The sequence below is a fragment of the Uranotaenia lowii genome, chromosome 3 (assembly GCF_029784155.1).
Source record: "Uranotaenia lowii strain MFRU-FL chromosome 3, ASM2978415v1, whole genome shotgun sequence".
Classification (NCBI taxonomy): Eukaryota; Metazoa; Arthropoda; class Insecta; order Diptera; family Culicidae; genus Uranotaenia; species Uranotaenia lowii.
In genome coordinates this window covers 139501246-139528646 of record NC_073693.1, presented here as the reverse complement: position 1 = coordinate 139528646, position 27401 = coordinate 139501246, and the positions used below count along the sequence as shown (strand labels likewise).

Sequence of the window (27401 nt, the reverse complement as noted above, 5' to 3'; positions counted from 1 at the left end):
ATAAATGCCGTTATAAAAAATTACGTAAAGCTCTGCAAACTATTATTACCTAAATTTTCTTTTGATGCGGCCCGCCAAAAGAATTTCAAATTAAATGTGGCCCGTTGCTTCAAAAGGTTGCTCACCCCTGGTTTAGATCATGGGTGGCCAAACCATGGCCCGCGGGCCACATGTGGCCCGCGTCTGTCTTTTTGTGGCCCGCGAAGCATTTTTCAGAATTGGATGTTTTCCTTCTACATCATTTAAAAAATCCCAACTATATCAAGCAAAAGAGAGACATTTTCATACTTTTCAATTTTTACTACATTTCACATATTGTTTGTACTTTGCAATCACGTATTATGCAATAAATATTTTCTATTTAGTTGCATCATACAAATGGTATTGAAAGTGGCCTCCACTATTCTGGGAGCGTTGAGAGTCTTCAAGCGGAAACTAGTTTATTTTTGATGAGTTTGGAAGGTGTCAGGGAGATATGCTCGTAAATTAGAAAAGAACTCGAATAACTCAGTACATTAAAATGATAATGGAGAAAGTTTAAAAAAATATATTGATGTTTATTTTGAGCTGAAAATTCTGCTTATTTCAAGTCACTCACAAGATTTTTGGCAAAACATAAATTTAAATCTTTTGAATTTATTGTCCGGAATTTTTATTTGTCAGCTTCGATTGAAATGAATCAAACAGGAAAACAGAAGCTCAAAATAATTGAAATCTACAGTACCGTTCATAATTGTATAGAAATTGGAAGCACGCGCACTGTCACTTCGACTTTAAACTTCCATAACTTTTGACTCTGATGATACTTTTTTATCAAATTCTGCATTGGATAGATCAATTATCACACTATTATATCACAAATTTTGAGCTTTCTGGAATTTGTGTGGCCTGAGATACAGTAATTCTACGAAAATCGGGCTTTTTAGACTTTTCTCATTCAAACTGTAATATCTCAGAAACGACGCTACATTTTTTGTTGAAATTTCGCAGAGTAATTTTTGAAATGTAAAGCTATCACGTCTAAAATTTTTGAAAAGTTTCATCGATGGGATCAAAAGTTACGCGAGGTACAATTTTTCAGGCATGAACCTGAAAATGTGATTTCTATAGAATTTTGAACGATTGTTTTCATAGGAAACTCCTATTTTATGTTTAGCAACCAGTAAATCTATTTCAACAAAAATATCAAAACAATATTGCGAGATTCTGATTTTAAAACACAAATAGATCTTTAATTTCATTTTTTCATTTCATCATAGCTTTTGCCAGACATTTTTTGACTGTTTTGTGGATGGAAACGATTATGTTCTCTTGAATCGTCCAAAATTCTATAGAAATCGCATTTTTAGGTTCATGTCTGAAAAATTGTACCTCCCGTAACTTTTGATCTCATCGATAAAATTTTCCAAAAATTTCAGACATGCTTACTTTATATTTCAACAATCACTCTGCAAAATTTCAACAAAAAATGTAGCGTCGTTTCTGAGATATTGCAGTATGAATGAAAAAAGTCCAAAAAGTCCGATTTTCGTAGAATTACTGTATCTCAGGCCACACAAATTCCAGAAAGCTCAAATTTTGTGATATAATAGTGTGATAGTTGATCTATCTAACGCAGGACATTTGATCCAATAATATCATCAGAGTCAAAAGTTATGGAAGTTCAAAGTCGAAGTGACAGTGCGCGTGCTTCCAATTTCTATACAATTATGAACGGTACTGTAGTTTGCAAAATTATCACATTATATTGTAATCACAGCATTATCAGAGTTATATTGGTACAAAACTTCTACTATTTGTCATTAGAATTCTATTATCGAAACTTTGTTTACCAACTAAAATTTATTCAGCATGTTAAAATTGATTTAAAAAATATAAAAACTTACACACTTTATTTGTCGCTTAATAATGTGCTTTGTATTTGTTAGAAAATTCATTTTCTCTCCAAATTTACCACAAAAGCTCCACCAAAGACAATTTGACAAGCAAGATGACTAATATAAAGTTCCCCTAACATTGTGGAGCTTTTTCGTCTGTAAGTTCAACAAAAATTAGGAGAGAATATAATTTAAAAAAATGAAATTAGCAACCTAAACAATAAGTGATCATATTTTTAAAGCCAGACTCTTCCATTAAAATATTCAGTTAGGTGAAATTCATCTAAATTTCAATTTGAAGTAATTTGGTACTTATATATAACGGAGAAAGGGGACTTTTTTTTTAAATATATTTTCATAGTAATTTGCTTTTTCTTGTTTTTTTATATCAAAAAGGTAAAATGACAATGATAATTTGAAAAAAAATATGTTTATTCATTTTATGAACGGCTTTCCCACTTATCGAATTTGAATTTGATCAAATGGAATATTTTGAAGGAACGGTCATTAAAATTTTAAACATTTAGATTAGGTATGTATGTCCAAATTTTGAAAGTTTCTTAAAGAACAACACAAAAACATAACAAGGAAGAGCTCTTTTCATATTATTTTTCTATTATTATCATTAAAAAGCGTAAGAAAATTTCATCTGAAATGCGAAAAGCTTGAGAAGGGTATTTTGTTTTAAAAATCCCGTTCTACAGAGTAATCTTTATGGGATGAACAAGCCCAGAAAATTTAAAATGGCTAAAAACGCTATGTGTGTAAAATATTTTCAAGGAAATTAAATTTAATTCATAACCCATGTATTGAATCAGAATTAGAAGGCATAATCTTGTCAGTTAGCTCGTTAAAAGTATATGAAACACTTTAAATTTTTATTTTGATCAAATAAAGAAGAACTTATTAAAATCTATACAGAATGTCGAAAATCTTTTTTTAAACATGTAAAAAATATGTTTGGCTAAATTTAAACTTAAGGTAACCCACAGAAATTCGTTTGCATTTAATACTTAAGAAAAATTTATTGTGTGGCCCGCAAGCAAGTCTCAGTGCTTAAATTTGGCCCGCCTGTTGAAAATCCTGGCCACCCCTGGTTTAGATTCTCCTCTATCGATGTGTCAGAAAATATTGTCTTATTCGTTTTTCTCTGCTTGATGACACCTTATTTAAAGTGTTTTAAAATTTGGATCGAAACGAACAAAAACCTAAATTGTGAAATTATCATGACATAGGGGCATTTTAAGGAAAAATTCATACATGCCATGACCAATCAAAGGATTCAAAACAAATTGGTAATATTTTGCAGGCTTAAAATGTTTCAGATTCTTCAAAACAAGGGTGGCGCGTATTAGCCACATGGGGCGTTATATGAACTTTTCCCCTACACGCTGAACTCTTTTGAATAACCATTCGATATAGTTAACCCATCTGACAGCATTACATCTGTTAAAGGTTATTCATCATCACTTAATTAACTATCATCACAATATACATACATACACTGCCGGCCAAAAGTTTGGGATCACCCACTAAAAACATGCAAATTTTGATCGTTCATATCTCAGCCGTCTTAGGACATATTGCAAATTTTCTGATCTCATTTGAAAGATAATGAACAATAGCTTTATTTTTTATGGTTACAAACTTTAAAATATAATTTTTGAATGAATTTATGAGAAAATTTCTATGCTTCCAAATGAATTCTTCAGATCTGCAATACAATGTTAGATGAGAAAGATATGAATGAGATAAATTTGCATGTTTTGAAAAGAATGATCCCAAACTTAAGCGTATATTTCATTAATTAAAAAGTACATTCTTAAACTTTTGCACAAATTTTTTTTATTGTGTTTTAAGAAGTAAATAATACACGGAAAATAAAAAAAAGGTAAAATTTACCTTTTTGCGAGGTGAATTTTTTCCACCCCTCTTTCGAGGTTAATTTTACCTTTTTTTCATTCACCTAGCAAAAAGGTAAATTTTACCTTTTTTCAATTTACCTAGCAAAAAGGTAAATTTTACCTTTTTCGCATTCACCTAGCAAAATAGTAAATAATACGGTTTTCCTATTTACTGATTTAAAAGGTTAATGCTGGTTGGTTTGATTGTTTTCTTCAATTAGAATTAAAAAAATACAAAATTCTTTCAAAAATGATATTTATTGGAGATAAATAGGGACTAATAATTCGGCTTCGCGTTCTTCTGAGCCGCTATGGCCGCTGAATCAACCTGCGTTGCGTACATTCATGGCCTCCTCCGTTCGACTAATCCGGTCAGGTTCGGCTTTTCCGGCGCGACCGGAGGATGACGTGGAATACACCTCAAAGCTCTATGGGCCGATCTGAAACAAAATCAATAGTATTATGACGAGAACCAGCACAACTAAATTATATTTAAGAACACTTACCATTCTATTCCGATTTTCACATATTAGGCACAAAGCAAAACTTGTTCCTAGAATGACAAACCAGCTTAACCTCAATGAACGGGTTCGGCGAATAGTTACTTTTTTTTTAGAAGAATTGTACCGTTTTGTTTGGCTCAATCCAGGTCAATTACACCTCGCTACGAGGTAAGTTTTACCTTATTTGGATTTACCTTTTTTTCTAGGTGAATTATACTTTTTTTTCGAGCTCAATTCACCTCGCTACGAGGTAAGATTTACCTTTTTTGGATTCACCTTTTTTCTCGGTGAATTGTACCTTTTTTTCAAACCTCGATTCAGGTAAATTTTACCTCACTGTGAGGTGAGTTTCACCTCGAAGAGGTAGAAGTTACCTTTTTGGCTTTCACGAGCGTTCCCCTTTGCTAACTCGGTAAATTTTACCTTTTTATTATTTTCCGTGTAAGGAATCTAAAGCAACTCAAATTTTGAAATTTTGAAAGGTGATCGGCATTGAATATTGAGTGCGATTTTTAGAAAGTGTTCTAACTTTAGGTTAAGTTTAAGGTGCAAAATACCTCCGAAATAGCTATTGCTCGTTATCTTTCAAATGAGATCAGGAGATTTGCAATATGTCCTAGGACGGCTGAGATATGAACGATCAAAATTTGCTTGTTTTTTAGCAATCTGCGGAATGTGCAAATTAATATTTCTCTAGACAAATTCACAAGTTATTCTCAAACTCGTATATCAGCCTAGTTCAACAAAAACGCTTTCAGAGGAGATCAGTTTCGCATAACTTTACTCAAGCATACAGATCCATTTTCTTGCTATTCTCCACTGCTATATCCGATTCGAATTTCGTTATGCTATGTTTTGCAACCACGTGAGTTAAACGAATACCTTTGATAATTTGAATTAAGTGCCAGTTAGTCTCAGGTGAATTGTGCATTTGTCTCGCCGAAACTGTTGCCCGTTAACTTGTATAAAAGGAGCTTCACAAAAAACCAAATTTAAGTATCATTTACAAACATGAAGCTGTTTGGTGCATTCGTCTTGTTTCTTACGATCTACATCGGAACAACAATCGGCAAACCACAATTTTTATGGGAAGAAAAGTTGTGTGGAGAAAATGCTATATGGGGTAGTTGCGCAGACGACGTTCAACCGACATGTGAAGTTCCTAGTCCTCCAATTAGACTCACCAATGATTGTCAAGGTAGTCGGTGCGTGTGCGTGAAAGGGTACCTTCTGAATGCCGACGAAAAGTGCATCCCAGCGGACCAATGTGTTAATTAGAACGAAACCCAAATCGCAAGCGGTGAAGATGCCGTATAAAACATGTAAAATATACCTTGCAGAAAAATTAAATAGAAAATTATTTGTTTTTGTGTGCCTTTCCAGCATTCATGAAACATGAAATGGAAGAAACGTTTGACAAATCACATCAAAGCCACTTCAAAGACTTTTAATGTCCAATATTAAGTTCTTTTAAAGCTTTCAAAAGAATTGGAACATTAAAAGTATGAGCTGTTCCGCATATGATTTCTTAAAAACGTGTTTCTTCACTCCACGTGATCTGTGGCAGTCACTATTCGATGCATGAATGATACGACTACCGTTAATAATTCGAATGACTTGCCTGTTAGTTGCAGGTTAATTTTGCATTTGACTAGCCGAATAGTTTCACCCGGAAAACTGGTATAAATACACCCCCTTATTCTGCGCCGCGCGTGAGGTGACGATAGTCGAATCGAGTCGGAGTCGCGTGATTCTTGTCACCTTATTCCCAAAACCGATGTGACGGAGGTTCATGCCAGCTGACCACTAGATTAGGATAAGAACTCAAAAAGTTCATTCTTAAAGACGTTTCTCACCTAAAGCGACTACTGGAATCGGGTGACTAGGGTGATTCGACTATCGTCACCTCACGCGCGGCGCAGAATAAGGGGGACAGTTTCTCTAAAGAGCGATACGGTCAAAATTTGGTCAATATCAACTTGACAGAGGGGGAGGGGGATATGGAAATGTCCACGCTTGTTCACGGAGAGGGAAGTGGGGGTTTGTGTCATGTCCACGAGATGTTTAAATCAAAACCTCAAAATACAAAGCTTTCCAGTTAAAGTTTAAACAATCAGTAGCCATTTGAAATATGATAATTAGGAGATTTAATTTTTTTTAAATTATTTTATATCAGGATATGCTTATTCGTTTTTTTTTTCAAAATCAGCCATTTCAATGACAAAAAGACGAAAAGTATTGTTTTATAGCTGCCAAATTAGATTTAAAAAACAATTTCAAATCTGTCCACGTGGACATCCGGGGAGGGGTAGGGGTTTGCCAAATGACCACGCTTGTCCACAGAGGGGGAGGAGGGGGGTCAAAAATCTCATTTTTCTGTCCACGTGTTATCTGAACGGCCCTCCTCCTCCATCCATGGGATGACGACATTCTTCTTATTTCAACAAATGAACATAGTCGGGTTCCTTTTCTAGGCCAAACGGCATCTTGTGAAATTACTGTCAAGATGTCTGACTCTCCTCTAGCCTAGGAATATTGAGGTTAAATGAATATCTTTTCTTTTTTTTATTTTCAGTCAAAGCCCAGCTGCAGAAGAAATACAAGGATATTGCGGAGAGAATCATTTCGATGGCCCTAGAAAGTGTGGACTATTCCGAGGAGCGTGCAAAACAGATTCTAAACATTGTCCAGCAAGAGGACAAGGAAAAGAAGAAGAGCGTCAAAATCGATGCGCCCCACAAACCGGAAGAAGACAAAGAAAATGCGGCTCAGCAACAGGGAAGCAGTGCCACACCAAGGTAAAAAGAACGTTTCTGACGGTTGGAAAGCCCCCTTCTCTCTCAATGTGATTTGATGACCATATCTTTCGAAATCGACGACAAAAAGTGACAATTTGGAGACGCTTACATAGAGCACTAGAAAGTTCAACAGAATAGCGCATGCCAAGTTTCGTTGCTCGATCTCTACACAATCTCTCTACTACTCGAAACATACACTCTTACATTAGAAACGTACGAATCACTAGTCAGAATGTTGTATTAGAGACTCTTGAACTTTATAGAAAACAGGACGATACGCTTTCTTCAAGCTATTTATGTTTCAAAATTCTTCTCTTCATTCTTTTCTTTTTATCGTTTCCATACGAAAAAAAAAAACAAACTCACCCATAAATATATCACTACGCGCAACCTTCACGTGAATGCCAAATTGATTGATTGGAACACCCAAAACTGTGTTTCTGAAACAACCTATCTGTGGTGTCCACAATTTGAAAAAAACGTAGCCGTAGCAACAGCACATCTTCCAACAGCCATCCGTCGAGGGTCAAGAAGGCCCAGGGCAGCGTGGACTCCGACGATTTGCCGCCGCCCCTAACACAGGAGGAACTGGCGCTCCTGGTCAGCTCTGGTCAAATCATGCCGGAATCCGTTGTGCCGGATGAATCGAATGCAGGCAACGAAAACGATGCTTCCATTGAAATCACCACTTCCACCAGCAATTCCACTGCAATCATTAAAGATTCACCACAATCACCACCATCACCCTCTCACCTGCAGCAACAATCGAGCACCGATGACCACCAGCCGATGGCCGATGGCCGGAAACAGATGGCGCCGCCAGTGGTGGCCAAGCAGAATCGAACCAGAGCCAAGAGCGACCACGCAAAGTATGGTTTGGATGTTGTCCGAGTTCCGTTTGTGTGTTTCGTGTGTTTGCACGCGCACCCCACCTCGCTCACACCCGTTCTCTGTCACTCTGTGTCTATTTCACACATTACAAATTTCCCTTCCTGTATCTTGTAATATAACCCTCGCCTTGAACACAATAGCTTATAACCTACTCTCTAGTCCTCATAGCTCTTCGGAACACCCTTAATGTTAACCCACTCCATACCTTAAAGCTAACATTACAGCAATCCAATCTTAAATACAAAGCTGAACAAGCGCACCGAAAGAAACGGCTTTGTTTCTCAATACAAGTTTCATATCAATCGTTAAAAATCTGTAACCGGGGTTCGTTCTTGTTTTCTTACTTCCTGGGTTGGCATCCATAGGTTTTAGCAAGTGTCACTTACCCTCAAATCACTCGTCAAACCTGGACTACCGAAGGTGACTGGATTAACGAATCTCTTCACAGTTCTAGTATTACCTACAATCCACCAGATCTACGTTCAGCCTTGTCAAGGCTTTTAAGTCCCAAGCAATAAACGGAAAATCTTAATCATCATAATACTAAAATTTTCCAAGGACCACCTTGGTGGAGAATGTCAACTACAGAATCAAATTCCGTTAACTTTCACTAAAGGGTGATACGGTCAAAATTTGGTCCAGGGAAAACGCGTGTAAATCGGTGAAATCGTTTATTTAAAACATCAAATTAAATTTCTTTTTCAAGTTTAATTAGTATAAAATTCAGGAAAAATATTCATTAAGGCTTCCGCTTTTCCAAATCCGAATTGCTGGGCCTTACGCTTAACCCCTGCCATCAGATTTTGTACAGCCACCTTGTCCACCTTCTTTGCCGCAGAAAGCCAGTATGCCTTGAACTGCTGCTCGTCCTTAACAGTTTTTTTTTTTTGGTCTTCTTTAGGTTCCGCTTGACAATAGCCCAGTATTTCTCATTTGGGCGGAGCTCTGGCGTGTTGGGGGTGTTCCTGTCCTTGGGAACCACCTGCGCGTTGTTGGCGACGTACCACTTCATGGCCTTTTTACCGTAATGGCAAGATGCCAAATCCGGCCAAAACAGTACGGAACAACCGTGTTTCTTCAGGAAAGGCAGCAGACGTTTGTTCAAACACTCTTTCACGTAAATTTCTTGGTCGACAGTCCCGGAAGCTATGAAAATGCTGCTATTTAAGCCACAGGTACAGATGGCTTGCCAAGCCAGATATTTCTTCGCGAACTTTGACAGTTTCATGTGCTTGAAAATATCTGCTACCTTTCCCCTTCCTTTTGCCGTATAAAACTCCTGTCCCCGAAGCTGCTTGTAGTCCGCTTTGACGTAGGTTTCGTCGTCCAATACCACGCAGTCAAACTTCGTCAGCATCGTCGTGTACAGCCTCCGGGATCGCGCTTTGGCCGTCGTATTTTGTTTATCATCGCGATTTGGAGTCACTACCTTCTTGTAAGTCGATAGTCCGGCTCGTTTTTTGGCTCGATGCACGGTTGTAGACGATACACCCAGCTTATTTGCGGCATCTCGGAGACAGAGGTTAGGGTTTCGCTTGAAACTACCGGCAACTCTCTTTGTCGTCTCAGCGGCTTCCGGTTTTCGATTTCCCCCCGATCCAGACTTCCTGGCTGTCGACAAACGTTCCCCAAACACTTTAATTACATTTGTAACGGTTGATTTGGCAACTTTTAGCGATTTTGCCAGCTTTGCGTACGAGTAGCTCGGATTTTCGCAATGCGCGAGTAAAATTTTGATACGCTGCTCTTCTTCCTTGGACGGCAAAATAGGAGCAACATTCTACACACACACACCTTCAAAATGAGGGGTGTTCAGGTTTTTTAAATGCAAAATTGAAAGAAATACGTAAAGTTGATATTGACCAAATTTTGACCGCATCACCCTTAACAATCGAATTTGCTATCGCCGTTATGCGGATCGTACTCAGAAATTTGTGAACTCCAAACGGAAGGAGTCCGGGCTTCCAGTTACATTCCAATTAAACAACCTTATTGCCAAGGCACCTGCTGAAAAATGCCATATTTTTGCGATGCACTTCGCTAGTGTTTTTTCAGTTAAGTCGCCATCTGCCAGTCAATTGAACGACGTCGTAACACGATTACCTATCGATGTGCTCGATCTGGATATTTTTGCTGTTAGCGAAGAAATGGTTTTAGAGGCTATCATTAATTTGAAGAACTGTACTTCAGCCAGAAAATTGTCGCAATGTACTGGTGAAACCTCTTACGCGTATTTTCAATCAGTCTCTAGAACAGCCTAGAAAATTGCCTGCCATCTGGAAAAAACATTTTTTAGTCCAGTGTACAAAAAGGTGACAAACAAGATGTTCTTAACTACAGAGGTGTCACATAGCTAGCTGCCTGCTCGAAGGTATTTGAAAAGATCGTCAACGATGTCATGCTTTCAGCTTGCCGGAACTGGATTTCTGAGAACCAGCATGGAATTTTCCTAAACGCTCGGTAACTTCAAACCTGATGGTTTTTACATCCTGCTGCATATCAAACATGGATGGCGGGAAACAAATCGATGCGATATATACCGATATTTCGGTGGCATTTGATTCTGTAAACCACGATATTCTCCTGAAAAAAAAAATGCAACGATTGGGGTTTTCCGAACGAATGAGTGCGTGGATCAGAAGCTATCTAACGGATCGTCGATTAGCTGTTAAAATTAGTTCTGCTGAATCCTCTAACTTTATTCCAAAGTCCGGGGTACCCCAAGGCAGCAATTTGGGTCCTTTATTGTTTACGCTGTTCTGTAATGACATCAATGTGTTGCTCACTGGATGTGGAGTTCTGCTGTATGTGGATGACTTGAAAATATTCTTAGCCAAAAACAGTCAATCTGACTACTTCGAATTGCAACGCTTCTTAGACACCAATGTTAACTGGTGCGCTAACAATTTACTTGTTTTGAGCGTTGCGAAGTGCTGTATTATCACATTCGGGCGCAGGAAAAATCCCTTCGGGTATAATTCCAATAATATGGGCGAGCAGTTGCATCGTGTTGAGGAGATGAAGGATCTTGGCGTTTTGATGGACAGTAAAATGACTTTTAAGCGGCATTACTCTGTGGTACTCGAGAAGGCTAACCAAATGCTGGGATTTATCATACACTCGAGCAAAGAATTCACAGATCCGGTCTGCTTGCGAGCTCTGTATTGCTGTCTGGTGCGATCAATACTGAAATCCGCGAATCTGGTATGGTGGCCTTTTAGGTTGCATGGACAGCGCGTTTTGAAGCAATTCAACGTCGGTTCGTGCGTTACGTTCTTGGAGAGCTACCTTGGGAGAATCCTTTAAATTTATCGCCATACGCACAACGTTGTGCCCTGCTTGAACTTCATACGCTGTTCGGATCGTTGTTCCATCGGTCAATCACTGTTCGTGGCAAAAATTCTTCGGAACTTCGGAAATTAACTGCTCCTGGCTTGTGGTGGGATAAGGAGGGACGTAAAAACCTTTTTTTTGACGCAATGCGGTTGCGATGGGAGGTTAATACCGGCGGTCGCAAATCGAATCATCCCCGTTCGCGTTTTTTTATGCCAATTTCGATTTGATATTTATTACTCATGATTGTAGTAAAGGCTGAAATGGGAGGGTGTTTTAAGGTTATCTTAAATCCATTCAAAATGCTTCTCAAGAAGTGATAAAAGGTATTTCGACTGGAAGAAATATGTAAGAACATAATAATTCCTTATATGTTAGACGTCAAATGTCCATACAAAACTCGAGAGAATGGTTTTTTTGTTTATAATAAAAATTCGCCTAAAATATGAAAAATGCATTACTTTTAATTTACTCTCAGCGTTCAAACTTAACTGTCAAACCATGAGTTAAATGTACAATGTTTTGATACCACGAGGTCCACGACGTCGATTTTTTTTTTTTGATTCGATTAGGGGCAGTTCACATACCACGTGGACAACTTAGGGGGGAGGGGGGTTTATGGAAATGTCCACGCTTGTCCACGGAGAGGGGGGGTAGGGGTTTGGGTCATGTCCACGTGGACATACTTACTTTCAAAATATTTTCTAAAGGTGAATAAATATTAAGATGTTTCAATCAAAATCTTAAAATGGCATACCTTTCCAGTATAAGTTTCAACAATGATTAGCTATTTGAAAGTAAGTGATAAATATGATAATTGAGAAATTCAAAATTCTTAATTTCTCAGGGAGTTTTTGTTCGGTTTTACAAAATCAGCCATTTCTATAACAAAAAGGCAAAAAGTGGCGTTTTTTAACTGTCAAATTAATGATATGTATTTAAAATAAAAACTTTTTCAAATGTATCCACGTGGACATCCGGGGAGGGGGGTAGGGGTTTGTCAAATGTCCACGCTTGTCCACGGAGGGGGAGGAAGGGGTCAAAAATCTCATTTTTCTGTCCACGTGGTATCTGAACGGCCCCTTATAGTCGTTTTAACATCTTTATGTCATTCACGACTTATATCAACAATGCAGTTGGCGGACAGTCATTGAAAAACTTATCCGGTACAACTGTGATCGATGTTTACTTTTGGGCTCGAACTCACGGACATCGGCTCAGGAAGCAACTGACTTGCCAACTGAGCTATATCACAAGACCCACGACGTCGATTAATCTTAATATAATGTGATCAGTTTGGTATCAGAAATCACTTTGGAAGTAAATTTTCAGTTAGAAAATGTTCATCTTTATAATTTCCTTGGTATAGCCTGGAAGAAAAAAAACTCTCGCTTACAGAGGTTTTTGACTCTCGCTTATAGAGGTTTGTACTATAAAAATCACAGGAGCTGACAATTTCTCTCACTTATAGAGGTTTCTCGCATATCCATGTTCGACTGTATGTGACTTTTGGTTGCTTGGGGAGAGATGCAACTTTTTTCGTTCATTACCTGCTGCACGTGCTCAATCCGTGCAGTTTAGGTTTAACTGAACTGGACAAAGTCAATCGCTTGACGGTAGTTTTTTTTTGGAATTCCGGTGAATATTAACTTATCAACGACAATGATAAGAGTCTTCGGAACGATAAGCCAAAATCGTTAACGTTGGTATTGATAAACAAAATCGTTTTTCCATAGTACAATAAGTCAATCATCAATAGTCATTCCCTAGTTGTGCACCAAAGAAAGCTTCAGCACTAAGCCGCTTCTAAATTGTTGGATTAATATTTTAAACCAAAAAGGGTTCCCGATCCTATCTAAACCTTCACCAGTGTAATTACTAAAAATCCTTCTGTGACAATGTGACACGTTTTTCCCAGAAGTATTTTTAATTGCTTAAAACTTGTATTCTATTTATACAATTCTTTGAGAAAAACGTACCACATTGTTGCCTCAGCCTTTCCCCAAAAACAAACTTCAACATCTAACATCTGTAACATACTGTGATACTTGTTTTCTAGGAAAAAGCTTCTAATCTTTTCGTTTCTCACCCACTTTTTCCCCATTCTCTCTTTTTGCTGCGCTGCGCTCGCTGTCCGTTCCACAATTCGGTCTCGTATACATATATTATTTCCCTGTCATCGATTTTGTTCTGTTCTAATGTCACTTTTTATTTTAATTTTTGTTCGGTTCAATATCTTCGAACTCTCTGTTTTGGCCTCGCTACTATCGTCTCATCATCACCCTGTGCAAAACCCTACACCCGTACCCGCATCGCATTTTCGCGCCCATTGGTTTTGGTGTCGCCCGCTCGCCTCGCTCGCTCGATCGCCCGATCTACAATCACAATCAATCAATCAATCGATCCGTTGGCCCCATCCGTTTTTTATCCACACATCCGTTCGCGCTGTCCCGTGTACACGGTTCGGTGTAATTTTAGGTATTCTATTTTTAGAAGTTCCTCCTCCGAGGACGAACTGGACGGCAGCCGGAAGGATCAGGACGGAAAGATGACAAATGCCAAATCGTCCCGGATTGCTACCAAGGGTCCCAACATGAAGCTGTTCCGGGGGCCTAACGACGATCTGCTGCTGTAAGTATCATTTTTTGTTCTAACACTGAATTGTAATCATTATTTGTACATATTTTTCTCAAATTCGAGTGTTGAATGGCCGGCAAAGTGTCATGGAACCCATTTTTCATTAACTGGTGCTCCTCAAGGTAGTCACTTAGGACCGCTCATATTAGCACTCTTCATCAATGACTTGGCAACCTTTCTCAAATCGTCAAACCAGGACTTGGTAATTTGGCTGGTCGTCAACATTTCGTTGCGACATACACTGAGGTTTTTTTTTTACGCGGTTTTTTTTACACGGTTTTTTTTACGCGGCTTTTTTTACGCGGATTTTCGAATTAACGCGGTTTTTTTTACGCGGATTTTCGAATTAACGCGGTTTTTTTTTACGCGGATTTTCGAATTAACGCGGTTTTTCAGAGAAAATATTCTAAGACTTTTTCAAAGGAAAACTCTTAGAATCTTTTTGTAGTTGGGAAAATCTTAGCTCTGAGACTAAGAACGTGATACATGAGATCTGAGACCTGAGACCTGAGACTTGAGACCTGAGATTTGAGACCTGAAATATGAGACTCGAGATCTGAGACACGAGACATAAGACCTGAGACTTGAGACCTGAGACCTGAGACCTGAGACATGAGACATGAGACATGAGACATGAGACATGAGACCTGAGACATGAGACATGAGACATAAGACCTAAGACATGAGACCTGAGACATGAGACCTGAGACATGAGAACAAAGACATGAGACATGAGACATGAGCCATGAGACATGAGACCTGAGCCATGAGACATGAGACATAAAACCTGAGACATGAGACATGAGACCTGAGACATGAGACATGAGACCTGAGACCTGAAACATGAGACATGAGACCTGAGACATGAGACCTGAGACATGAGACCCGAGACCTGAGACATGAGACATGAGACCTGAGACATGAGACCTGAGACCTGAGACCTGAGACCTGAGACATGGAACATGAGACCTGAGACATGAGACCTAAGACCTGAGACATGGAACATGAGACCTGAGACATGAGACATGAGACGATCTGAATTCCACACTGTCAAATAAGCCTCACTATATTCTACTATTCTATTAATCTAGTTGATTTTGTTTTTTATCTTAAAAATAAACTATCATTGTACGCAAATTTTTAAATAATCATGGTTCTAACGCGTTTTTTTAGTAACGTGCTTTTTTGCGCGATTTTTTTTAATTAAAAATAATTTTTCGCGTGGATTTTCGAATTAACGAGGTTTTTTTTTACGCGGATTTTCGAATTAACGCGGTTTTTTTTACGCGGATTTTCGAATTAACGCGGTTTTTTTTACGCGGATTTTCGAATTAACGCGGTTTTTTTACGCGGTTTTTTTTTTACGCGGGACCAAATACCGCGTAAAAAAAAACCTCAGTGTATTCCACAGGACTAGTGAAGCACCACCTGAGATCTCGAGTTTCTACACTGCTTTGCTGGCCATGTACTGTCAGCCCGACAATGTCGGTTACTCTAGGACAGATCAGAAGGCATATGCTGCATTACGCCTTTTCTAACAAAAATAGCCCGAAGCGTACTGAGGTCATCTTACGGCGACAGCGTGATACATATGTATGACCTGTTACGAAAGGGATGTTTCTCGAAAAAGCAATATGTAGATCTTGTATTTTTGGTTGCTCCTTATTTTAATTTATCATTGTGACAACAACGTGACAATTTTCGGAATGGCCAGCATGTTTTAAACGAAAAGCTTTAGGCAAGCATGAATTCTTGATAACTGACTATCGTGAGCTCTCCTCGTTATAAACGGTGTTCGAATCAAAAAGGGGTAAAACTAAATTGCGTGTAAATCGATTATTTGCACCTTTCGCTGTCGGTAATTTTTCACACGGTCACGGTCACACGGTCCGAACCTTCCAGAAGAAAAAATGCCGAGAAGGGAAGTGAAAAATGAGCGGTGAGAAAAGAGAAGTAAGACATGAGACGTGACAAGTGATCCTTGATAAGTGCGAAGTGAAACGTGAGGAATGAGATGTGAGCCGTGAGATGTGAGTGTCTTACGAAGGAGTCACCCTACACCGGTCGCGAACTGGTGCTGGTTCCAACATCTGTGCAGGGCAGTCATGATCCCATCACTGACCACGCGCCAGGTATTGGCATCCTCCGCACGATCATGTCGGCTGTCGTGTCTGGTCCGCAGAAGGCAAGCATGTTAGTGCGCACCCCTTCGAACCTCGGGCAGTTGAACAATACGTGCTCTGGTGTCTTAACTGTGTCGCCGCAGGTTGGGCAGAATGGCGAGGCCAAGTGTTCAAGCCGATGGTGGTACGGTGGTACTGCATGAAGCATCCGTGACCAGTCAAAAACTGTGTCATGCAGAAATCCACCTCTCCATGTCTCCGACCCATCCAAAACCCGACGTTAGGGATCAAGTAATAGGTACACCGGCCAAGTTCCGAGCTGTCCCACTGGTGTAGCCAGCTGGACATTGAGGCCTCTCTGGCATGTTTCCGCACATCGGGCATGTGCCTGTGCTCGTAGCAGAAGATATCTTCCTCTAGCAAGACCGAGATGGGCATGACCCCCGCCACAACATCAGCAGCTACCGAGGACACCATTCGGTATGTGCTGATAACTTGCAGGTTCATCAGCCGCTGCACACTGCACAGCTTTTGCAGATTACACTGCCTGCTCAAGGCTGCTTTACAAATGGACGAGGTCACGTTCGCCATGACCCTCTTTCTGCTGCAGCGGATCGCCGAGTTGTTCGACGACATGGCCCGTGAGAGGGCTGCTGTCGCCATTGCCGCTCTTTCGTAGTCGAGGTGGGCCGTAAAGCTCAGCCGGTCGTCGATCATCAGCCCCAGGAACTTGTTCGCACGCTTCGATTCGATTGCGCACGGTACAGCTGCAATCTTCCCTGATTGTGCTGAAATCAGGTTCGTGATCAGCACCATCTCGGTCTTGTGCGCAAGCCCTCGGAGAGCATCCAACTTTCCACCTTCTCAATCGCTACTGTGGCGAGTAACTGGACCTCTTTGGTTGATGGGCCCGACCGATGCCAGGAGAACCACGTCGTCGGCGAATCCCACAAGTCTCACTCCCGTAGGGAGACGCAGTCTCAGCAGTTCGTCTTAAACGATGCTCCACAATACCGGGCCAAGTATCGATCCTTGTGGAACCCCTGCCAACTGTTTCCAGTCCCACGCTGGTCATAAACTGTAGTTGGTAATAACAGAAGTAACACTCCACCATCCTACAGATAAATGCCGGAATGCTCATACGAATGAGCGACGACGCAATCGCTGCCCAACTGACGCTGGTGAAGGCGTTCTTCACGTAAGGGTGACCACTGCGCAAAACCGGTCTCCTCTCCTTTTCTTGAGTCTGGCCTCGTCTGCCATTTCGAGGCCGCGTCGAATGGCATCCACCGTACTGCGACATTTCCGAAAACCAAACTGTTTTCGAATAGACCGTTCACACCTTCGGTGTAGAGCTGTATCCTTCTCTGGACCACCTTCCTGCAGTATCCAGGAAACATATCGGGCGATAACCTGATGGGTCACCTGGTGGCTTACCCGTTTATGGCATCAACACCAATCGCTGCCGCTTCCTGCTAAAAGCGAGAAATTGGAAAGTCAGAACATTTCATGTATCTAGCTTTAACCGTTCCTGAGATATCGCTCCGAGACAGTATAGTTCGGGTCATATAGACCCTAACCGCAAAGGAAGGGTAAACCTAAGTACATATGTATTCGACGGATTTTCGCGTAGATTTGAACCCTTCCTAACTCCAAGCAAGTAGGATCAATTATCAGAGCTGGAAAATAGTGATCTGATAAGACTATAAAAAGTGCGTACTGTATTTTGTCAAAAAAAAAGATAACTAACTACTACAGTAATGCTGAAGTATTAGGCACTATTTTGGTCAAAATTTTACATCAGTCGTTAGAGAATCAAAAATAGGGGAGAGGAAGGCTATATGCGCATATTAAGGAAAGCACTCATTTTCTCCTATACTCCAAAAGATAGGAGTCTGAAAACTATATGCACATGAGCGGACATCTGTTTTATGTACGTTAGAGAAATTTTTCTGTTAAAATCTCTTACAGTTTTTGTGAAAATAATTTTATAATAAAAGAAGTCAAAACAGCCGATTTCCGAAACTGGCGGGCTAAATGCGCATATTTATGTTTTTAGCTATATTTCATTACCACTTGCAATATTTTGATATTATTTAATTGAAAATGGAAGAAACGGATGTTAAGCATACGTCAAGGCCGAAATTTTGTTGAAATTTTTTACATCACTAGTTCTTTTGCATGAAACATAGTTAAGTATGCCATATGGCCATACTTCAGGGTAATATTTTGTTCATATTGTATTTTTATCGGATCAGTAGGAAGTTCTTCTTTTTTCGTTGTAAGATCGTGATTTGAGCTTAGATTTCATGTTTAAATGATAGAAAGTAAAAAATTTATAAGACTAATCTATTTTTCTTGATATAGGCATTTAACCTGCCTTGATATGGGCATTCAGAACCTGTCTCTTATTCCAATATCTTATCATTTACAACTTTGCCAAAAGCTTCGATTTGTTGAATTTCCGATTTCCAGATGAATAAGAAAGAAAAACCACTAAAATTTTTGTTCACAGAATCTGTATGCACAATAATTAAAGTTCAATATATTATATCAAAACTGACAAAAATCTTGTTTGAATTTTTAAATTTTTTCGACTTTATATAATAATTTAATTTTTTTATGCCATGTGTTAAAAGCGTATTACCCTCAAACTGCACTAGTTAGATATGATGAATCTCCAGCCATATCGTCAATCGGCTGTATGCGCATATTACCCAATATGCGCATATAGGTACACTTCCCCCTACTACAATTCATTCGAATATATTGTGTTGACATTCCTTCTGCAATAAAAGATATGGGGAATTGAAAATTTGGATAGCGGGTGCGTAAATTATTTTGTTTAGTTCTGTACTTCCCTTTGTTGTTGGTTTGCCATCATATTTCAACATATTGATATTGATATCGGATTGGTATCGGATAAAATACAAAAAAAAATGTCGTCTTTTTTTCAATGATAGCTCTTTTTCCAGTTTGCTATTGATTCAGATATCAACGTCTGCTCGAGTATTCTGTTTGAATTTTCTTATGACAATGTTATGCAATTTTGCAGCCTGTTTCATGGCTGGATAAGCCAAAAATTCTATGGAGAATTCAATTGAAAATCCCTTTTGCTTCTACATAAGTTAACGTTTTTTTAATATGTTTTAAGCATTCCATTTTGAACTGATCATGTCCTTATTCATACGTTGTATTTACTTGAAATCTGAACCATGCGAAGCGTAAGAAGTTTTCACAGGTGATCCCAGTTGTTCATGTTGATTGACCTTCTTAAAATGTTTCTTCTGAAAATTTCGTTCCTCGATTCCCACCAGGTAATGTTGAGAATACTAGCCAGATGGAGTAAAATTTTTCAAGAAGTCATCGGCAATTCGCAGAGCTTCGTCCAGAATGCAAAGAAGAGAGCTGGACTACATATTCATACAAAGTACAGAACTTCCCAAACCGCGATGAGCGCCAACAATCGACGCGACGGCTAAATCTCTAGCACGGAAGCTCTACGAGAAGATGCTAATAAAATATGGCTGCTGTGAGAAGCGCCTCTTGCCGTTCTTGCAGCAGTGCGACAAAGCTACGCTATTTTGGCCAGATTGGGCGTCATGCCACTATTTTAAAAGTGTCCTGGAGTGAAATGTGGCCAATTCTGTCCATTTTGTTCCAAAGGACATGAACCCGAAAAACCTTCCGGAGCTGCGCCCGGTGGAGCAGTACTGGGCAATAATGAAGCGGGGACTTCGGAAGAGCAAGAAGATAGTCAAAGACGAGAAGGAAATGTTAAGAAATGATTATAATTTTAATGGCATGTGCGCGCGGAATGAAAACTAGAGAGAATTTATTTTATAGAATTTAAAAGAAAGGTGGATAGACAGGCATTAGTGCGCCAATAGGAGAAAGCTTGATAGGTGTTGAAATTTTAGGCTAGAGGGCATGTTGATGAAAAGCTCCCATGAATTGCTCCCGCCTTTGCTCTGCATTAGCTAACTATACATGAGAAACCCAGAAAGAGAATTCCCATGCTACGTTTTTGCTCGTTTGAAGTGTGCGTAAAAACACGCTCTCAAACCATTGGGCTCGCTATACATGGGAATTCTCTTTCTGGGTTTCTCATGTATAGTTAGCTAATGCAGAGCAAAGGCGGGAGCAATTCATGGGAGCTTTTCATCAACATGCCCTTTAGCCTAAAATTTCAACACCTATCAAGCTTTCTCCTATTGGCGCACTAATGCCTGTCTATCCACCTTTCTTTCAAATTCAATAAAATAAATTCTCTCTAGTTTTCATTCCGCCGCACATGCCATTAAAATTATAATCATACAAATTACGGCGATTAAAAATCATATAACAAATGTTAAGAAAATGAAAAAAAAACTCAGAAACTGGTACCGGGTGACACTGTAAAGACTTTAATGGAGGGCATCAAGAGAAAATGCGTTCAATTTTTTCACTAAAGGCTCCATCGATTATCTTTTCTTATGATTTTTGAAGAAAATATATGTTTAAAACTACCCTAATATTTTGGTTTGATTCTAAACATTATAAGAAAATTGGTATGACATTTTCGGTTTCGCAATAATTTCGTGTTCGCCCTTTAAATCGTTTCTTCTAACGCGCAAGAGCGAGGCTAAGTCTAGTGCAGCCGTCATCGACTGTTGTTTTTCCATCCGAAAATGCATTTGACTCTCACCTAAACAAGTCTTTCTCTGACGTTTTTGAAAATAGGTACAACCTATTCAAAAAATCAACATTAATAAAATAATAATAAAATGTAACAAAAGATCTATTGACAGAAAACTAAATATGTAAATTCTGTTCCTCCTTCTCCTACAGCGCGGATTACGTCACATGGAACGGCGCCAATCCGGACCTGGCGAGGGGATCCCAGAAGCTGGCCCTTGGTGCGGATCGCACGATTCGGCTAGTGGACCGATCGTACACAGCACTCGGCCCGAATGGGGACCTTTGCAAGGGGCCAGCCACTGGCCTCGCCAAAGGCAGCATCTACTCGCAGATGCAAGCGTTGGCCGACGTCAAGTGCAACTAGGATCGAATCCGGAGCCGATCGGAACCGCGACAACCGCGCGGCTGCTGGTACGGTTACTAGACAAAATGGATAGTTCTGGAACGCGCTACCTTGAGCGGGTAGTTTCTTGCTGAAGAATTTCTTCAGGGAAATGAATCGAAACTCAAACGGAATATAATGTTCATTAAGTGATGTTACTTTGACGGTCTTCTACTACATTTCATTATAACGAATGGTATTTATCACTGCATAGTAAATTATAGGTAAAGGGTTCTTTTTTAAAAAAGAAACAAACAATATATTTTCTATCGATACACAACAGATCTTGTAACGTAATCGGTAATATATTCACCCAATAAAAGCATGATTCTCAAATAGTGATACCCGTATGTTGGATTTCAACAATGACGTCAAAACGTAGCATTATGAGCTGGTAAAAAAATGATAGATGTAGTGTTTGTACTGGGAATACCTAATCCAATTCGTTTTATCTTCCTATTCCGTAGTTGTACTGTGATTGAAATTAACCGTACAGTCTACAACACATTGTTTTATTGAACTACTCACTACAGACTATGTCTCTTACTGTTCCACAAATTTCTAAAACATGATCTGAGTTATGAAGAGTTTGAAAAAAAAAATAAAATACGACAAAGATTTTTTTAAATTTAAGGTAATTAATTCGGATTATAGTGTCATTTATTAGAACAATTTCAATCATTCAACCCTTTAGTGTGTGATATATTTTAAAAAAAATCAACCCAATTTGTGTGCTGAGTAAGCTTTATTTTTGTCGAATAAATTTATGTGCTCAATTGAAAATGTTTAAATTACACATTCGGTAGCAAATGAAGATTATTTACAAATTGATCAACACAGTCATATCGCCTCCATCCATAAACGCAATTCTGCAGTGAAAGAATAAAATGCACCTTAGAAACGTTTGTCCTATAAAGAGAAAATAAAACGAAACCGATTTCCAAATTGAACTTAGTTTGTGTTTTAAAGAATTTTTCAAATAAAACTACAAAGTACATTCAAATCAGCAATCGAAAATCACGCTTAAAGCGAACGCTTCTCACTGAATCCTGAACAGATTGACTAACTGGAGCTAAATCCAAAGAGACGAGTATTATAAGTAACACTATAACTGACAAATTCAAACGAGGCAACACTTAAACAAACACTAAATACCTAGTAGGTTAGCGCTCGCATTTTGCTCATTTCAACGAACAGAACCAATGCCTTTTTCCACGGATAAAAATACACTAGCAATAGATGTTGATTAAACCAAAAAAAAAAGTTAGAAAATAGAAGCCAACTAACACTAAACCACTGCAGCCGAGAAAAATAGAAATTATTGTAGCATCACGAATTAGAGATCATTGTCACCCCACTAAACAGATTATGCAGAGAGATAAAACATCTATTATGGAAAATTATTTTGATATTGAATATTTAATCACAACCGTAAAAGACAAGAAAAAAAAACAATCTAATTTTACAAGTTTCATAAAAACAAAAAACTAAATATATTTATTGCATGTGATAGCAAAATACCGAGTTTTTATTGTCGTAAAAGTAATATGAAAAATTTAAATGCGTTTGGTAATTGTTTGAATACAAAAAAAAATTAAATCGAAAAAACAAGTATTAAATACTAACTATTATTCAGCATTGGAGCATTGTTGTAGATTTAAGTCTAACACAAATGATACTGGTACCTTATTCGTCCCTTTGAGAATTCACCAAATTTGATAAACCGAAAAAGTTGAAAATTGGTTCCCCACATTGGGAAACACTCGAAAAACAAAAGTGCTCCAAGCTGTTAATTCAAATTGCGTCCATTTAACATGAAACCACAAAAAAGGTCTGTCAAATTATATTCCCAGTAGCATATTTCTGTAAACTTTTGCGAAACAAAGTTATGTAGTTCAACCAACAAAACTTAACAAAAAAAAAGTGTATAAAACCAACCAACCCATGGAAATTGAATAAAAACTCTCACCCAACTAGTTTAAATGGCTTTCATTCCTCCAAGAAGAATCAATCCGCTCAAACTTCGTCCTCGTTTAGCAGCATATTGGGGATGCCATCGTTGATGGGAAACACCCGGCCCGTTTCCGGACACTCCAACGTTCCCTCGATGATGTCCACCTCCATCAGCACGTGGTGCAGCTTCTGCAGCGTTTCGGTATCGGTGGCGATGTCGTCCGGTAAACTGGCAGGTATGTCGGTTCCGATCTGGAAAGTTACGAAGAGGTAGGCGTAGGTGTTCGATCAAAACTTAGTGATTGATTTGTGTTAGGAGATATTTTCGAGAGTTTGAGAAATCATGAGTGGAATAAATTTTTGCTGTCGGAGAAATAACTTTTTTTTTAATTTTATCAAGTTTGAAGTTGTTCCACAACATGAGTAACTGTAATTTCGGCAAGATAAATTTATAAATTCTTTTAACATGAATTTTTTGAAAGCAAATTTGAGTTTTACGAGCTACAGATTTCTCCTGTTCAAGCCCTAAATTCTTTAGAAATGATTCTAGGTTTTCCAAGTCAACTTTTCAAGCTTCTTGTTGGTTTCCTAAGGGGGATGTCGATTTATTGTCGGTATAGTTGGCGAAATACTGATATTTTGTGCATACTCGTTGTACAGTGTTTTTGAAGTCTGTAAATGCCGAACAACTTTAATGAATATGCATGATGATCATAAATGACTCCGTGAAGATCAAAAATTGTTTCAAATATTCAAATAACATTTTAAGGAGCAAAGACCAAGATTCGACGGAAAAAACGGACTAGGAACAAGAGACTCACATTATTCGCGGCCAGTTTAATAGCGCTCCAGTCCAACCGGGGCAGCATTCTGGTTATGAATTCGGCGTTGAAGTCGGACGACACCACTTTTTTCTCGACAATCTGTAAACGTGAAAAACGGATAAGTTGTTGGTCAGGTAACTACGCGTAATACGCTTCTCAGTCTGATGGTCCTATATGATATATGTACTCACATTCAATTTAAGGGGGTAGCCAACTTTCACACCTCGAATGCACTTGGATGTTAGGAAATTGTACGTTAATAATTTCATTTTTAATCAGTTACTTTTCGAATAAAAACGATTGAAATTTGTTGAAAAAATTCACATGCGTTTGAAAACACGCGATTGATAAAATGTAAATAAAACTTATACACGTTGTGTGAAGAAACTCAAATTTAAACGACATGCGCCCTTAGTACGTAAAGTTGCTCGAAAGTGGGTAGTTTCATGTAACGCTTGCAACTACAGTGTCGGACAAAAAAGTAGTGCAGCTCGTGTAGGCATTTGTTTTTTTTTTAATACCAATGATGCCGAATTTCAATCCTTATTTTCTATTGATTTAACTCATGCCAAAATGCTCAAAGCTAACCCTGCTTTGCCAGCACCAGATCTTAAACACTGTTTTTGATGTGTCGATTTTATACAACAATAATTTAAAATATATTAAAGTGGCGGTGTCCAATTATGTAAATAAAACACTGAGACACGTCTGGTTCATTTGAAAGCCAGAAACAAAGAGACTGGTCCGTTTATTCTTTATATTTAACAAAGCCTCGCCAGCGAGGTTAACATGTCGATTGGGTAAATAGAGTGATATCGGACCTGCATCTCGAAGAAGTCAACTAGCTATACACACAGTACAGCTCTTTCTAGTGAAACTGCGACGTTCCTTAATATCTTTGTAAAGATTCCAAAGAATCTAACGTTGGTAAAGTTGATCTACAACGCTCAACTCTGCGAAGCGACCCTGAACATTTCATATTTACTATAGAAGATCATATGTGTGGACCATCATAACGCCAATTACAACCACATGAAAACATCTGAACTGTTGTCTATCTTATCGAAGTTCAGAATGAGACAACGTTTTGGCAACTGGCTATCAAACGTAGAACCAAAGACTAATACAGACAGGACACTCTTTTTCGGTTTTTCGCAAATGTTTTGGGCATTTTCGGCACCAGAGGCGCTTCGATCGCAAAAAAATGAACTGACATCATCGAAGCTGGCGATTTAATTTTGATCAAGTTTTCGAAGTTTGTATAAATGCTAGTTACCATGGAGTGTTTGTTTTTGTTAAGGAATAATAACCATAAAGACCATAAGGAATAGTCTGTGGTGGAACTACATTGCCGGTGTGAACAGATATCAAAAATCGAGAACGTAATACGAGATGGATTGAGCATACCCTGCGAAAAGATGTGAACGAGACTAAAGTGGATTCTAGATCGACAACGAAATCGAAATGTTCGCATTCCTCTCGTCCTCTGCCAGAAGATGTCGATGGAAGTCATACCACAGGTCATACCCACAAAGACAAAAATTGCGTCTCCGGAACTCGCAAGGCTTTTGGCCGATTTGTGCTCCATATTTTGGATCTGTTGGCTGTTTGGCTGGCGAACGGTGCAACTCGAGACCCCATAAACCCAAGCTTCGGGTAGTGGTCTTATCACCTCTTGTCTTACAACTCCGATTCTCTACCCTCCCGTGTTGCCAGCAGGGGTGTGAGCAACCTTTGCGGAGATCGGGTACCCAACCCCGATGGATACTTTGGTCGCTTGCAGACTGAGAAGGGGGCTCCGTACGCGTCTGTTCTCCATGTCAGGGACGGCGTGCGGAGTGCAACAACGTCCTGGTGGTGTTCGGGACCCGAAACAGCAACATTACGACGGTACTCCTTCGAGATAGTGGGGTTAGCTACGGGCCTTGCGAGCCCTTGACTACAAAAAAACACAAGCAACGAACACGCGACGAAAAGTTACTAGCGATTGGAACCTTGGAACATGGAACTGCCGATTTCTAAATTTAGTGTGCTGTACCCATGTGCTCTCCAACGAATTGAAGAGCCGCAAGTTCGAGATCGTAGCTCTGCAGGAGGTATGCTGGAAGGGCTCCACGATACGAACGTATCCGGATGATCGTGCCATCTACCAGAGCTGCGGCTACACACACGAGCTTGGGGGCTGTTCACTAATTACGTAAGCACATAGGGGGGGTGGGGGGGTTTCACATTTGCTTACGATCTCTTACTAGGGGGGTAGGGAGGGTTTCCAAAAATCTTACGTAAGAAATATAACATTAAAAATTCATCACAGCCACAGCCATACAAAACCATATTACTCAGGTCTTATTTTACTCTCTACCTATTTGTTGGTTAATTTTGATGTTATGTTATTTATCTTTTGATGTCTTTGAATTAATAAAAAAATTACAGGTTCTTTAAAATTTATAGTGAATCAATTATCAACTTAACTAAAAACACTAAATCACATTATTAAAAAAGATCGTCGCTTTCCGCTTTTCATCATAACAATCTTCTCAATTGAGAAATTTATAGAAACAACAAGGAAAATAACGCGTTGTGACACCACGACTTGAATCCATCATCATGATATCAAGATCGTCATCGGGGATTTTAATGCCCAGGAGGAGGAATTCAAACCGACAATTTTGAGGTTCAATGCGTACCAGCGAACCAACGAAAACGCCGTACGTACATCGCCGGCGTAGCCAACGACGTAGAGGAGCCACTCCCAACGATGAGTGAAGTTAAGGAAGCCATTCGCCAGCTGAATAGCAACAAGTCGGCTGGGAAGGACGGCATCGCAGCTGAACTCATCAAAATGGGCCCGAACAAGTTGCCCGATTGCCTAACTGGTTGATGGTCCGGATCTGGGACATAGAACAGCTACCGGAGGAGTGGAAGGAGAGGGTAATATGCCCCATCTACAAGAAGGGCGACAAATTGGACTGTGAGAACTACCGAGCGATCACTGTGCTAAATGCCGCCTACAAAGTGCTGTCCAGAATCCTACTCCGCCGCCTAACGCCACAAGCAAGCAGATTCGTGGGAAGTCATCAGGCCGGCTTTATGGAGGGACGGTCAACGACGGACCAGATATTCACATTACGGCAAATCCTCCAAGAATGCCGTGAACACCAAGTCCCTACGCACCATCTATTCATTGAATTCAAAGCCGCATACGACACGATCGACCGTAACGAGCTATGGAAAATCATGGACGAGAACGGCTTTTCCGGGAAGCTGACCAGACTGATCAAGGCGACGATGGATGGAACGCAATGCTGTGTGCGGATTTCGGGTGAATTGTCGAGTTCATTCGAATCGCGCAGGGGGCTTCGACAAGGTGATGGTCTATCCTGCATGATGTTCAACGTGGCGCTAGAAGGTGTTATTCGACGAGCGGTGGGCGAAATGCGGGGCACGATTTTCAACAGATCCAGTCAACTTATCTGCTTTGCCGATGACATTGATA

General features: G+C 39.5%; 2 protein-coding genes across 8 annotated transcripts in view; one reads left to right on the top strand and one right to left on the bottom strand.

The window, feature by feature from the left end:
* LOC129757480 (uncharacterized) overlaps positions 1–23104 on the top strand; it is a 66703-nt gene extending 43599 nt beyond the window's left edge. For 3 of the 6 annotated variants that reach the window (XM_055754721.1, XM_055754722.1, XM_055754719.1), the window contains 4 exons: positions 6860–7082; positions 7568–7951; positions 13785–13937; positions 20897–23104. In XM_055754721.1, the coding sequence (XP_055610696.1) occupies positions 6860–7082; positions 7568–7951; positions 13785–13937; positions 20897–21110 (974 nt within the window). In that variant the 3' untranslated portion in view covers positions 21111–23104. The remainder of the gene's footprint in view (positions 1–6859; positions 7083–7567; positions 7952–13784; positions 13938–20896) is intronic. The other 3 variants (XM_055754720.1, XM_055754724.1, XM_055754723.1) reach the window with 3 other exon arrangements.
* Positions 21855–24279, bottom strand: LOC129757482 (multifunctional methyltransferase subunit TRM112-like protein). Of its 2 annotated transcripts, none has more exons than XM_055754728.1 (4): positions 24097–24279; positions 23903–24004; positions 23098–23333; positions 21855–21997 (listed from the first exon to the last, which is right to left on the bottom strand). In XM_055754728.1, exons 1-3 carry the CDS (start codon positions 24172–24174, stop codon positions 23145–23147), a joined length of 369 nt encoding a protein of 122 aa, XP_055610703.1. In that variant the 5' UTR covers positions 24175–24279; the 3' UTR covers positions 21855–21997; positions 23098–23144. The 2 variants fall into 2 exon arrangements, with proteins under 2 accessions (XP_055610703.1, XP_055610702.1); XM_055754727.1 differs by having other exon boundaries at positions 21855–22037; positions 24097–24278.
* Between the last annotated feature and the right edge of the window lie 3122 nt (positions 24280–27401).

What these genes read in the sequence shown, in the direction of transcription:
- LOC129757482 (XM_055754728.1), bottom strand. Translation starts at nt 24,174, where the DNA reads ATGAAATTATTAACGTACAATTTCCTAACATCCAAGTGCATTCGAGGT. An exon ending in GCTACCCCCTTAAATTGAAT is followed by an intron (nt 24,005 to 24,096) that starts GTGAGTACATAT and finishes TCACGTTTACAG; the next exon opens with ATTGTCGAGAAAAAAGTGGT. An exon ending in TTAAACTGGCCGCGAATAAT is followed by an intron (nt 23,334 to 23,902) that starts GTGAGTCTCTTG and finishes GTAACTTTCCAG; the next exon opens with ATCGGAACCGACATACCTGC.